This window comes from Phalangium opilio, unplaced genomic scaffold (assembly GCF_054372755.1).
Source record: "Phalangium opilio isolate 3A_F unplaced genomic scaffold, DU_Popi_V2 ptg000002l_1, whole genome shotgun sequence".
In the NCBI taxonomy this organism is placed as follows: domain Eukaryota; kingdom Metazoa; phylum Arthropoda; class Arachnida; order Opiliones; family Phalangiidae; genus Phalangium; species Phalangium opilio.
The window spans coordinates 15,062,141-15,077,481 of NW_028324144.1; the positions used below are offsets into that span (position 1 = coordinate 15,062,141).

At 34.0% G+C, this 15,341-nt stretch overlaps 1 protein-coding gene across 1 annotated transcript in view; it reads right to left on the reverse strand.

The window, feature by feature from the left end:
• Positions 1-605: 605 nt before the first annotated feature.
• LOC149720192 (acyl-CoA synthetase short-chain family member 3, mitochondrial-like) overlaps positions 606-15,341 on the reverse strand; it is a 67,261-nt gene continuing 52,525 nt past the window's right edge. Inside the window, exon 8 of the mRNA XM_089864425.1 lies at positions 606-816. Within this exon, the coding sequence (XP_089720551.1) occupies positions 733-816 (84 nt within the window). The 3' untranslated portion in view covers positions 606-732. The remainder of the gene's footprint in view (positions 817-15,341) is intronic.

Genomic DNA, 15,341 nt, shown 5'->3' on the forward strand with positions numbered 1-15,341 from the left:
ATATATGGAATGGTCAAAAGTTTTAAACATAAACCATTTCTTAACCATATTTTAACCACTTATCCTAACATGCCATTATCAAACCATACATGGAATAGTCAAAAATTTAAGATAAACCATTCTTACACCATCAATGGTTTGCCATTTAAAGCAAACCATAATCACACCATTGTCTAGCCAAATTTAAACCATTAATGGTGCAGCGGGAGAGGATATACTCTTTTTATACCATTTATGGACCATTATTTTTAACAGTGTACTGTCAATCTGATCATGATGGAAGCGAAAATCTCGAAAAGATATTTAAAATAAAATCCCTTGTTTATCAGCATGTATAGGTGATTTAGTTTTTTAATTTAATTACTCTCTGCAACAGAAAATTTGTACAGAAAGTTTTTACTTATTCATTTAAATTGCAAAGTTTGTTTTTCTTAGTTGGAGCGACTTCTATTTGTTGAGAAACGTCACTCGTGAAGATTCAGTTACATTTTTACTGTGCTCCTTTAGTTTTATGTAAATACCTATTCATGAGCTTGACAAATGGTTTTCTAAAAGGTTAAATAACTAAAAACTTCAGAATGAGTGATTGATGTTATATTAATTTTTCTTTAATGCTTTAAATTACAAAGGTTAATTTTTGGCGTAGATTAATTTCTTTCAATAATACACCTTTAGAGACAACTGTATTTCTGACGAACAATTTGAAATTTCTATGAAGGCATATTTTCTTCGCTAGTTGTTCTTCAAGTATCCAGCGTTTTCTAAAATGAGTCCAATGCTTGGCAGAACTTCGGGATTTTCCACAATTCCTGTTGCCTATAGAAAAAATTACTCATAATAAAAATATTCTTCTATTCACAAATTTCAGCTCTAGTAAAAATAGTGTTTCGGTAGTGGTAGAAAGATGATTTGTATATATATAATTATATCCCAAAAAACACCGAGAACATCCAACCATTGGTGTTCTTGTTTTGATAGATATTGTGAAACTTCCACAACCACGACGGAACACCATCCTGGAAATGATAATCAAGAATGTGGTTTTTCTCTGAATTTGCGAGAAAACATTTTTAAAAACTAATGCTAAAAGTTTATCCAATTTCTGAAACCTTCACCAGTCTGAGATGCTAAAGAATAATCCTCCTTCGCCTTCTCCACAGGGGTAGGTCTGTTTTTCGAATTTCAATTAATATTCTTGGCACATTAGCCGTATACAAAACTGGTAAAAATGTGAGGTGCCAATGACGGGCGACCGTTTTTTAGAACTCGTCGCAGTATTAGCTAATAAATCAATTTCACTGTAAAGAAACCGTACTGTCCAGTACCTTTTAAGGTATTTTTCTACGCATCCCCAGTAGTACCTTTAAAGGTACCACAAAATACCTTTCTGTGAAGGTACTCTTAAATGCCTTTATGTAATGGTACTATAAAATTGTACTAAAAAAGAATGTATTTTTAAGGAGTATAAGGTATTTTGCTTTACCGAAATGGGTATCATTTAAGCCCCAACAAAGTTCAGAATAATACTTAAAATTTTGAGATGTGCTCCTTATTACTGAAAGAGGTACCTGTTAACAATCAAAAAGGTTCGAGATTATACTTATAAAGCTATGAAACGTATTTTGGGCTACCGCAATAGGCATCAATTAAAACCCAAAAAAGTACGGAGTTATACTGTACTTATTGTTATCGAAGTGGGCACCTGTTAACACTCAAAGAGGTTCGAAGATATACTTTTACGGGTATTTTGTGCTACCGAATAAGGTGTCATATAAACTGGTCGGGATTATACTTATTTGCGCCAACAGAAATATGGGCGGGATAATTGAAACTGCCAAACTGGTAAGCCTTGCCCTAATTACCCCGGGCTTTAAGCATTCGCACACAAGGTATGCACTTCGATGTAAACTCAGACCACCTCACCGTCATGGACTGGCAACTGAATAGGGAGGTAGGTTTGCTTAGAGCAACGACTGACACTAGCGCTGTGGCGGCGGATGTTGGAAATTGTTCACCAAACCGTGGTAAAATTCGAGCCATTTTGTGTTTTGAGGAGAAGAGGTCTCCAGTCACCGATATGGGGAGAAAATCTGACTAAATTATAAAAATTAGTTAAATTTCATTATTTATTCTACAGGGCCGGTAGGCCCTTGTAGATATGACTTGATACTCTTTTGTAACGTTAAAGCAAAATTCACATGCTTTTGCCAATTTTCCTATGGAGATTAACATGGGGTTTTTCGTGATATTTAGCCACCTCTAACCGAAAAACTAGAGCGAAGTTACTTTTCGGAATACTCTTAATTTAACAATTTAGTATTCAGGGTGTGCGATCCGCTAGTCTAATCAGAAACAATTAAGTCTAAGTATGTTCATTTTAGTTAATTACGGAAGTACAGCTCTTCAGTTAAACGTCAGGTTAACCTGTTAGCGCGCTGATACCCATTTCTTCAATTTTCAAGCATATTGAGAACAAGGGAGGGCCTAGCTTTGTGCCTAATAACAAGTTAAGTTGACATTTTCAGTTTGATTCATTCTGTGGAAGTTGAACCATGGAGCATGAATCTTAAAAAGATACAGGCTCCATGGTTGAACTTGTTTTTGAGCAGTCGACGCTTGTTTAGTATTTTACCGGCTTAAAATATTTATTTCATTTTATAAATTTTCTGTAACACTCTTGCTAAGAAACACTTTGCTATCAGGTCGAAATTTTGTTTAATAAAGCAATCCAGGTATAAAACTAAAGGTAATTGATTTCATTATATTATAAGATATTGGTTTTTGGATGTTCTTTAAGACCAAGGCTTAGGTTTCTTATGTATTGTATTTGTATATATTCTTGATTCTCGGAGTCGGGACTCGGGAGAACCCAGTTACACTTAAAGGCCCGTTTTCAATCACGCTTTTCATGAAGCTTTTGCTTCAAAAACTGAAGCAAAAGGCTAAAGCGAAATCGGAACCCGTTTTCAAACGCGCTTTTTTGGGCGCTTCTGAATCAGATTCGCGTGAAATAATCGAAAAGCTGGTATCTACCTCGGGTAGATATTTGCTTTCGCTTTTATCCGAAAAAGCGCTTGGCCTAGTAGTCACGTGGGTACGTTATATCTCTCGCGCAATTTTTTGCGCCGCGTGTTTTAAAGTGAGAATAGGCCTAATTTTCAAAAACAATATCGAGTGTTAAGGATATTTAGAAGCATATTAATGGTGTTTTTAACTATTTTAAGGATATTTATGAGTATTTTTTAACTAGCCTAAATATTGAACAGAAGACAACTGATATAAACACGGGTCCTGACGAGCGTGGAGAGGCGAGAGAAGTGAATTTGAAAACGGGTGAAGAGTTTCGCTTTTGCTTCACCATTTGAATCGCGTTTTTGTCAGGCAAATCGCGATTTACTGTTGAAGCGAAGCTCCTAAATAAAGCAACTAGAAAAGCTTGATTGAAAACGGGCCTTTACCCAGCTTCCGAGCCTCCAGTTTGGCTTACGCTCTCGTCACGTTCTTAAGCTGAAGGTTATGTTGCAACGTTTTTGGTTTACAGACTTGGATAATTTTAATAATAGTGATGCTTCTTGATCTTTACTCTTTAGGATAGTAACAGTATGTTGTAGAAAAAGAGCTGCTACTTGAAGGACTTATCTTTATTATATTTTAGAAGTATTATTAAAATTTCAGAAGCTCCGCAACCGTTACAATAACTGTTTCTATAGCAGTTAATTCAACATTCCTTTGAGGTATACAGGGTTTTAGTATTTGTTAATGTCACTAAAATGCTACTAATTCAGAAGGTGTGTGGTATAACTCCTGAAACTCAACCAATGTAGAGGACGACATGATTCGTTAAAACAATTCTTTCCTGTTGCAACAGTCCGTATATGATATTTCGTTTTATAAATTATTTGTTACCAAGAGTGGATTGTTTAATTCAGAAATATAAGTAACAGTGGTGCTGGTTAATCCAGGAGAACATAGTCTTTACGTAATTTAATTAGTCAAATAAATCACATGTGGAGATTTTTTCAACGTAACCATGTGGGAAACAGAGGGTTACGTTCGCTATTTCCACAGTCCTCATTGCCGTTTGTTTATATGTCAGAATTGCTATGAATTGTTTAGGTATTTGATTTAATTACTGGTATTTAAGCGAAACTATGGAATCACATCATTCATTAACATTGTAACCTTTGTAGTGATCCGTTGTAACGGGCTCCTCGGTACAACATATTTTATTGTTAATCTTCACGTTACCGCAAATTTATCACGGGGCTATGTGTTGGAACTAATTAAAAACTCATCTAAACAAGCTCAATTTATAAGCTAAATCAATATTGCCAAACCATAATCCATCATTAATTTCAACTCAATTAAGCCTAAAACCTTTAAATGAAACTTAATCAAGATTAAACCTTTAAATTGAACTTAATCGAGATATACCTTCAAATTGAACTTAATCGAGATATACCTTCAAATTAAACTTAATCGAGATATACCTTCAAATCAAACTTAATCGAGATATACCTTCAAATCAAACTTAATCGAGATATACCTTCAAATCAAACTTAATCGAGATATACCTTCAAATTAAACTTAATCGAGATATACCTTCAAATTAAACTTAATCGAGATATACCTTTAAATTAAACTTAATCGAGATATACCTTTAAATAAAACTTAATCGAGATATACCTTCAAATTAAATTAAACTTAATCGAGATATACCTTCAAATTAAATTAAACTTAATCGAGATATACCTTTAAATTAAATTAAACTTAATCGAGATATACCTTTAAATTAAATTAAACTTAATCGAGATATACCTTTAAATTAAATTAAACTTAATCGAGATATACCTTTAAATTAAATTAAACTTAATCGAGATATACCTTTAAATTAAATTAAACTTAATCGAGATATACCTTTAAATTAAATTAAACTTAATCGAGATATACCTTTAAATTAAATTAAACTTAATCGAGATATACCTTTAAATTAAATTAAACTTAATCGAGATATACCTTTAAATTAAATTAAACTTAATCGAGATATACCTTTAAATTAAATTAAACTTAATCGAGAGATATACCTTTAAATTAAATTAAACTTAATCGAGATATACCTTTAAATTAAATTAAACTTAATCGAGATATACCTTTAAATTAAATTAAACTTAATCGAGATATACCTTTAAATTAAATTAAACTTAATCGAGATATACCTTTAAATTAAATTAAACTTAAATAAAATTAAGGTGAAATTAACCCAAAACACGATTTTTTTGGTTCAATTCATGGATACCTTATTTAATTAAAATTAAAACTAAATTTATCTTTCACCCAGTCTCAATTTTCCATTTTAATCTTTACAATTAAATGAGGATTCAAGTTGATATTTACACCCATTTCAAATCTATATTTACACCCATTTCAAGTCGATATTTACACCCATTTCAAGTCGATATTTACGCCCATTTCAAGTCGATATTTACACCCATTTCAAGTCGATATTTACACCCATTTCAAGTCGATGTTTACCCCCATTTCAAGTCGATATTTACCCCCATTTCAAGTCGATATTTACCCCCATTTCAAGTCGATATTTACCCCCATTTCAAGTCCATATTTACCCCCATTTCAAGTCCATATTTACCCCCATTTCAAGTCCATATTTACCCCCATTTCAAGTCCATATTTACCCCCATTTCAAGTCCATATTTACCCCCATTTCAAGTCCATATTTACCCCCATTTCAAGTCCATATTTACCCCCATTTCAAGTCCATATTTACCCCCATTTCAAGTCCATATTTACCCCCATTTCAAGTCCATATTTACCCCCATTTCAAGTCCATATTTACCCCCATTTCAAGTCCATATTTACCCCCATTTCAAGTCCATATTTACCCCCATTTCAAGTCCCTAATTAAAACCCCTATTAATCTCATATCAAACCCCTGTTCACCCCATTTCAGGACCATACGCCTGATTTACAGGATAATTCATAGTCGTGTTCAGTGGGACTTCACTACCTTTCCTATTGTGTATGTACACGTTGAAGGCTTTCTTATTATATCAATCCTGAATGAACACGATTATAAGTTAATGCCGTTAAAATTATCCAAATGAACTCTTTTGGGCAACAACTAATGGAGTCAGATTGGTTTTAATAATGAGCATGTTTTACTTTTTAAAACATCACTTAAAAACCTTTCTGAGTTTTGTATGCACAATTTTTTAAAAATACATGCTTTCAATTATTGCTTATTGGAAAATATTTCATGGCACAAAAATTTTATTTTTATTTTACAAACCGATATTTAATATTAGGTCATTACTAAACAACGCGCCAACGCGGGCCTTTTCCAAAAAAAATCGTTTATTTTTCAAGGTCCTTCAACTAAAAACGTTGAAAATATTGCTTGTTTTATAGGTCGGGTTAGGTAAGGCATATGTTAGTTAGGTTACGTTTCATTGAGACACAAATTTCAAGCATTGTGCCTCTTAATAGTAGAAGTATTTATCCTATAAATGCTATAAATTTAATAAAAAAATAGTTCAATAATAACAAACGTTTTATCGTTGACAGCGTTTAAAAATAAAAATATTTGCTTTTAATAATATGTAATAATATAGGCACTATATTACGTTAGAAAATTATTTTTGGGAACTCATTCTATGTTCAAACTTCGTTTAAGTTCGTTACAGTGTTACGTAATTTGACTTAAAAATTAAAATAAGCGAATCGCTTTATAACGGTCCATTTCTGCGACTTGAAAATATTTCATTCTTCTAAACTATAAATTTTGCTTAATGTTTTACAAAATAGATGGGATTTTTGCTCATTTTACATAACCACTCAATCTTTATAAATTAATCAGACCTAAATGGGTCAATAGGGCCTTAAAACGGGGGAAATAGGGTCTTTAAATGGGTAAACAGGTACTTGAAATGGTGTATTAACGGGTTTGTTTTACACCATAAACGTGGTGCTAAATATGGAAAAAAAAATATTTAACAACTATTTCTCAGTTTTTCACTTCACTTGGTTTAATAATGTGACATAGGTAGCGTACTTTTTCCCTACTTTTAACACCATTAAACTAAGTAATATTAGAAGTTCAACAGATTGCCTAAAAAAGATGTTAAAAACCACTGTAAATGGTGCATAAATGCCTAATATTTCCTTAATACTTGCAAATAATATTAGAAAATGGCGTCAATTGATCATAAAAATGGGGTTAAAGTACACCATAAATGATGTCTTTTTTGGCACCGGAAAAAACAGCATAAATGGTGTTTGAATGCACCGTTATATTTTAGAGTGCAATGGTATGACGGTAAAGCAAACATAATTATTCAAAAATTTAACTACATTAAGACTGAAGTGACAGATATTATAAAAAATGTCTTGGTTTGGACCAAGGCCGAAAAAACAAACGATATGTGTGAGGTTTATCAATTGACTGAAGTTTCAGATATTTAAATTTTTTTCTAGTTATTTCTATCCACTCAATCTTTAATCAATATTTAATTCAATCAACTGATTTTACTGTTAATCGATCTAGTCCCTCTAAATTAATTGAAAAAATTACATATCTACGCTTTTTCAAGAACAATTACATTTTCCGAAAACATTTTATCATGAAATTAATTATTTTGAAGGGATTTCGTGTCGATGGTCACTAACTTGTAAGCACCTAGACCGACATAGTTTCAATTGTTGCTGGCTTGACAAATTTTCAAGTTTGCACCAAAAGAAGTTTAAATCTGTTTTAAGTTGTTGATAACTGTCGTTTACAGTGAATGTCGTCTACTTAAGACAAAGCAACAAAGTTTATCCTGTGTGGTAAAGGGTAAAGATCACATAAACAGAAATACTTCTCAGTACCAATGACTTGTTATATTCATTTCCCGCGGAAATAATATGGTTAAACACATCATTCATTACTAGTTATGCCAAGAAGGTCACATTTAACTCCGACACCCCTTCCCTTCCTCTATTTTCCCAATATATGCCGTTTTATAATAACCAGTGGTTCCAGTGTATGGGTCATCTGAGCCGTCGCAACACACTCAGCCAATAGATCAAAACCTTTTCACATTAGTAAACGGTACATGACACTCCGGACTTGCCCACCAACCTTATTAACCCAACACTATAAAACATTCGTGTACATGAATGATTATGGTTATGGCTTGACACTCGCTAGCGCCCGAACGACCGATCACTCAGTGTAATCGGTGTACATTTGTAAGTGAGTAGACCATTTTGGAAATTACATACAGAGAAACTAAAACACAGGTGTGATCCCGCCATTGGGGTGTTTTCTCTCATTCTCTCGCTCGCTTAGAAACACCGCTATAGGCAGTGCTAGTTGACTAGCCTCCTGCCCGTAGTGAACTTTGGCACCGTCTGGCGATGACCCTTGGTGCGAGGGAGAATACACCTCGCCCCTGATCTTTGCGCTTGCTAAAATGATTACGCGTAATACGTAACCGGTGTAAAAGTAGCGCCAACAATGTAGAAAGGGGTGGTGACGTTTCAAATGAAGACTGAGTTATGACCAAGAAATTCTAAAGTACGGAAATGGAAGTTCCAGTGCAACTTTACCTTCATAGAGGCGGCAATAGAAATAAAGAATTTCTATATACGAAATTAAATGTATAAATTCGCGCAACACCCTGGTTTGGCATCTATTAAATATTTATATTTTCCATTCGAGTTATACCAAAGTTCGCTTGCTCTTTTTAGACATCCAGTAGAACATTTCAAGTATTCAATACTAATCCCTCAACACGTACTCCCTTCAAAATAATTAATTTCATGATAAAATGTTTTCGGAAAATGTAATTGTTCTTGAAAAAGCGTAGATATGTAATTTTTTAAATTAATTTAGAGGGACTAGATCGATTAACAGTAAAATCAGTTGATTGAATTAAATATTGATTAAAGATTGAGTGGATAGAAATAACTAGAAAAATATTTCAATATCTGAAACTTCAGTCAATTGATAAACCTCACACATATCGTTTGTTTTTTCGGCCTTGGTCCAAACCAAGACATTTTTTTATAATTTATTTTTGTCTCCCTCTCATTAAAGATTAATAATCGATCTCTCAAGTTAGATTTTTTAACTATCACTCTGCTATTGTTTATAAAGTCATTATAACACTAAGCCTTGGCTAAAAAATATCCCGAACCATTACAGAGTGAGTTTTTCTTTACGGAACATTTGGCGATAAATTGCTGTCGGTAGACGTGTGAAGGCTAGGGTTCGAAAATTACGGTAATTTTGGAAAATGGCAAATTACGCGGTAATTTGCCGCGCAAATTACCGTACATGGTAATTTTCGAAAATTTAAAAATAAATTATATTGATCGTTTTTAAGCTAAATAATGCAAAATACCACTTGAACATAGCTATACCTTATAAAGCTTAGAATCTTACATTATTATTGATGTTTGCAGCTCAAAATACTTTTGAACGGCAACATCAACTTAGTTCTTCTCGCCCATTTTGCGAATTGTTGCTATTTTACGATTTTACAACATAATTCTGACAAATACAGCGTTTCCAACTGACGCAAAGGAATTCGACAACAAGAATAGACGACAAAAGATAATTTTATTTCTTTTTTCAATTTTTTTCCACTGATGCAGTTCGCCCTTGTTTGACTTACTCATGTGAAATCCTAATTTCGCAAAATCATTATTTCATTTTTATATTTTTTTCTTTCCATCATGAAAAATAAAAAAAAACATAAATTATGATTATGTGAAATTAAGATTTCACAGGCAGAACATGGAGCTCTTAGACCATTTTCCAAAAGAATGAAACGAGAATTCGGTTGTAAAATACCATTGTAGTTACCGTTTTAGTAGTTTAAAAAAAATCCTAAATAAAAGTAACCTGGTAAAATACTATTGTAATTTACCGATTTAGAACCCTAGTGAGGGCGCTAGTTACGCATTGCCATTTGTTAACGCGCTTTTAACATGGCTTTGCCTGTCCATGGTCTAGGTGGTCTGAGATGTAACTGAGAGGGACAACCACGAGGGTGAAATTTTGCATTCCATTTCGCCTTTTAGCGTCTGGTCTGTAGGTCTCAGGGATCATGAAAGATCGAAGAGTCAACAAGGGATCAACCCACATGTGTGTCCCGATACTAAGTTTTGCCTACCTCTTTTTTAGATTGAAAACGTCAAATTCAAGAGTTTAGGAAGACCTGATTCTGTTATTGTATGAAACTATGAATGCAATTGATGGTCACATATACAAGGATATTTTGAGATCGGCGACTGAAAGCTCATGTTCGGATTCAAACCAGTATATTAATTATATAGACTTTATATCATAATTGTACTACCTTTTAATAATGTTACGTATGCTAATGAACGTAACTGTTGAAGAAAATAATATGTATTAAAATATTTATTAAAAACCGAAAACTAGGATAACGAGATTGAAATCTTAGTTTAATATTTGACCTCTCTGGTATCTACTTGGCGAGAGCTTTAAATCTCGGGTAGAAAATCGCTACCCAATTAAGTGGCAAAACCAAACCTAACCTAACCTATTCTTTTTGTTTATATACAATATTCCAATAGAAATTACTTCTACGCTGTCACTACTTGTGCTAAATAGTGAAGTGAACAGTGTTAGAGAACTTGGGGTAGTAATTTACTTCACTGTAAAAATCAGGCGTTCACAAACCGTTCGAAATAGATAGTCGCGTTCTAGATTGAACAAAACTCAAAATCTGTTCAGAGCAGTCAATAGTTCGTTCAATGACTATGAGTTTGTTCAATTTAGAAGCAAAAAAATAAATGACGTCATTGACTAGAATCGTTCGAGGTATGTCGTTCAATTTATATCGAAAACAATAATTGACGTCATGGACTAGAATCGTCCTAATTGTTCGTTCAATATAGAACCAAAAAAAATTACGTCATGGACTAGACTCGTACAAAGTATGTCGTTCGCTATCGAACAAAAAAATTATGACATAAACTAAAAAAGTTGAAAATGGAACGGTAATGTTTTTTGATCCGTGAACAAAGATTCCATCGAAGATTTTTCGTTTGCTTAATTTTCAACCAAGGAACCAGCACAGGAAAGTGAGGTCACATATTATATAAGACAAAAATAATTAGTTAAAATTTTATATGGACGTTACGTTTAAAAGAGTCATTTTCGCAGTTCTATGAAGGTGTGTTCAAATACTATATTTCGTTAAATTTTAAGTCATTTAGGTTAGCGCTATAGACTGGATAATTTTTGCCAAAAAAACTCGCGTTTTCATTTCATTTACTCATATACGAGTGATAGTAAGTATCAAAATCATTACATGTCGTTTCATTGAAATTAGAAAGTTGGGAAACCAAAATAAACCTCTCCGCGTCGAGACCGAATTTTTTAAATTATAAAACAATAAAATAAAATAAATTAAATTGATTTTTACTATTTTAATCGTCATTAATTTACCTTAAATCTAGTTAAATTGTTTAAAGAAACTTTATTCCTAAAATCATTTTAAACATAGCTATTGTTGACGTTTGAATTTCAAGCGTAGGCCTTCAACAATTTTTGGAAATTTAGGGTATATAAGGCGATTGATTCAAAATAAGATAAGAAAACCCGCAATTGCGTGAACCTTTAATGAAAGCGCTGCCATTGGGAAGCTCGACGTTTCTCGTAACCCTAGCCGATCGGCGCATACTTCGTAAGTAGAAGCCAACAAGTTGGAAAAACCAAAAGATTACCTCTCCGAGTCAAGAAGAGGACTACTACTACAAACTTATTTTCCTAGATATGGAATTATTTCTCTTTTTTTTTGAAGTAAAAGTTTACGAATTATTAAAGCAGTATTCCAAGCATAGCGAATTTACAGTAAAGCAGACGACATTTTATATAAAATAAGGATAAATCTTGGGCACATGGAAACCAGTCAATGGGGAAAAGAACAGGGAATGAAGTGTATAAATTTTGGAGAGATATAACCTTTATGTGTTTGTAAAGGCCCGATTGTCTACGCTTAAGCTGGAGTCAAACCCCAGGCGCTACCTCCCTAAAGGAGTTGTTTCTTAGTTATGAATTTATACAGTGTATTTCTGATCCCACAAGAGAAACCTTTACGTCTTCTACCTGTATCGACAATGTATTTATGAAGTACGACCCATATGCTAAAGTATTGAAAGGGATCGACGCGTCCGACCATTACCCAATTTTAATACCTAGGAACTTCAGACCAAATACAACCCCCAAAATAAAAATTCGATATTTCAGTTCAAAAATTTGTTAACCTTTGCCGGAAAGATACCTAAATTGAAAGTATTTATAACCAACTACGTTAATTTGGCTTACGAGATTTTCGAAGAGATCATAATCACATCCTATGAGTCCTCATTCAATTATCGAACTATTAAACCCTCTGTAGAGACATGGCTCTCTCAGGATATCAGATCCGCGATTTCCCTCAAAAATAAATATCACAAAATTGCTAAGAAGTACTCCACCCCTGGGAATAGAAACAATTATATTAATTCCAGAAATAAACTAAATAACCAAATTAGAAATAAACGTAACTAATACTTTTACAATAAGCTGAAAGATCCACACACCGTGAAAGAAAAATGGAAAACCCTAAATAGCTTATTAGGAAGAGATTCCCCCATTGCTACAGAGATCCCAATCGCCCCGGATAAATTAAACGATCATTTTACTAACACCAGCGAACCAGCCTATACAATAGTAGTTTGAAACCATCCGCTTCGATTGAAATAAATGAGCCAACTATGGCACTATTCCGATGCACCGAATCAGAAATAATCAACTCAAAACCAATGAAGTACTGCTTACCCCTTTTGGCTAAACCCTTAACATACTTGATAAATTTATCCTTTGCAAGTGGAGTATATCCTAGAAAACTAAAAAGGACTATCATAATCCCTATTCATAACAAAGGAAATCTACATGAAGTTACTAATTATAGACCTATTTCCCTCCTCTCTTTCGTGGCTAAGATATTCGACAAAGCGTACTTTAACAGACTTAAAGATTTCTGTGATAAATTCAAACTACTGAGTGATAGACAATATGGCTTCCGTGCAAACAGAGGAACCATAGACGCAATCGCTAGCTCATACAATCATATTCTTAACTCACTAGACGCGGGGAACAAATGCCTCGGATTATTTCTCGACTTAAGAAAAGCCTTCGATAGTGTCCCTCACATTAGTCTTATAGCCACATTGCGTCGACTCGGGAGTCCGCGGAAAAGCCGGGGATTGGATAGAGAGCTATCTACTCAATAGACAATGTCATACAAGAGTGGGAAAGACACTATCCTCTAACCGTACCTTGCTGGCTGGAGTACCACAAGGGTCGGTTATCTCTGCACTCTAATTTAATTTATTTATTAACGACCTGACCTCCATTAATGAACCAAGTTCAATTTTTCTATACGCTGATGATGCCCTATTGTTATATTCGGGTAAATGCGTCAATGACATTGTTGACTCAACCAACATAAGCTTAGCTAAAATTTACTCCTGGTTGCTGCTAAATGGATTAGAACTCAACACAGACAAATCGGAATATATCATATTCTCCAACAACAGCAAACGACAAAAACACTTACGAAAAGGTTACTATTAATAATCGTATTCTTAAACGAATCACAAATTATAAATACTTGGGGGTTTGGCTAGATGAAAACTTAAAATGGAATACTCAAGTCGATATGGTATGTAAGGGATTAGCTAAAGCCTGTGGACTAATACATCACTGCAAAAACTTAGTCCCGAGAGCTACTCTGTTTGAAATTTACTACTCCCTATTTTACTCAACCCTCACATACGGTATATCCATCTGGGGCTGGACTTCTAATCATAACCTAAAAAGGATACAAATTATCCAAAAACGCACCATAAGAAATATTTATAATGTTCCTTTCCTTGCTCATACGGAACCTCTCTTCGAAAAGTCTCGCCTGCTAAAAATAACCGATGTAGTAAACTTCGTAACATTAACATTATTCTACAGGGCCGGTAGGCCCTTGTAGATATGACTTGATACTCTTTTGTAACGTTAAAGCAAAATTCACATGCTTTTACCAATTTTCCTATGGAGATTAACATGGGGTTTTTCATGATATTTAGCCACCTCTAACTGAAAAACTAGAGCGAAGTTACTTTTCGGAATACTCGTAATTTAACAATTAAGTATTCAGTGTGTGCCTTTTGCAAGTAGCATGAAAAACAATTAAGTCTAAGTATGTTAATTTTAGTTAATTACGGAAGTACGGCTCTTGAGTTAAACGTCAGGTTCTTGTAGGTACTTGTGGGTTCTTGTAGGTACTTGTGGGTTCTTGTGGGTACTTGTAGGTACATGTGGGTTCTTGTGGGTTCTTGTGGGTACTTGTAGGTGCTTGTGGGTGTTTGTAGGTACTTGTGGGTGCTTGTATGTAATTTTGGGTACTTGTGGGTGCTTATAGGTACTTGTGGGTACTTGTGGGTGCTTGTAGGTACTTGTGGGTACTTGTGGGTGCTTGTAGGTACTTGTGGGTGCTTGTGGGTACTTGCCCCGGGTGCTTGCCCAGGGTACTTGTAGATGCTTGCCCCGGGTACTTGTGGGTGTTTGTAGGTACTTGTGGGTGCTTGTAGGTGTTTATAGGTACTTGTGGGTTCTTGCCCCGGGTACTTGTGGGTGTTTGTAGGTACTTGTGGGTGCTTGTAGGTACTTGCCCCGGGTGCTTGCCCCGGGTACTTGTGGGTGTTTGTAGGTACTTGAGGGATTATTTAGTGGTTCCAAGCAATCATTTTAGCACTGTTAAAAGCAACGCGTCGAGGGGCTATTCACTAATGAAGATTTTCTTTAATTGGTGATTTTTATTGATGCTTTTAAATGTGATAGGGATTTATTGATGATTTTAAATGGATGGGGATTAAGGGTAACTAATACCTATTCCAAAGATAGAATGTCCTCGATAGATGGAGCCTTACAAACGATGGGGCTCTAATTTGGCCGGGGCCATCTTGTTAAACTTTCATAAATAAAGTACAACATTATATGCTTATGAAAATCAATGTTATTGGATATAAGTTAAATGTAATTAACTATAATTAAGTACTTCTTTAAGGAATTAGAAATAGATCAACTCCAAATATATGACGGTAAAGCAAAAATAAAATTATTCAAATTTTAATTACATTAAGACTGAAGTGACAGATATTATAAAAAACGTCTTGGTTTAGACCAAGGCCGAAAAAACAAACGATATGTGTGAGGTTAATCATTTGACTGAAGTTTCAGATATTGCAATTGTTTTAGTTATTTTTATCCA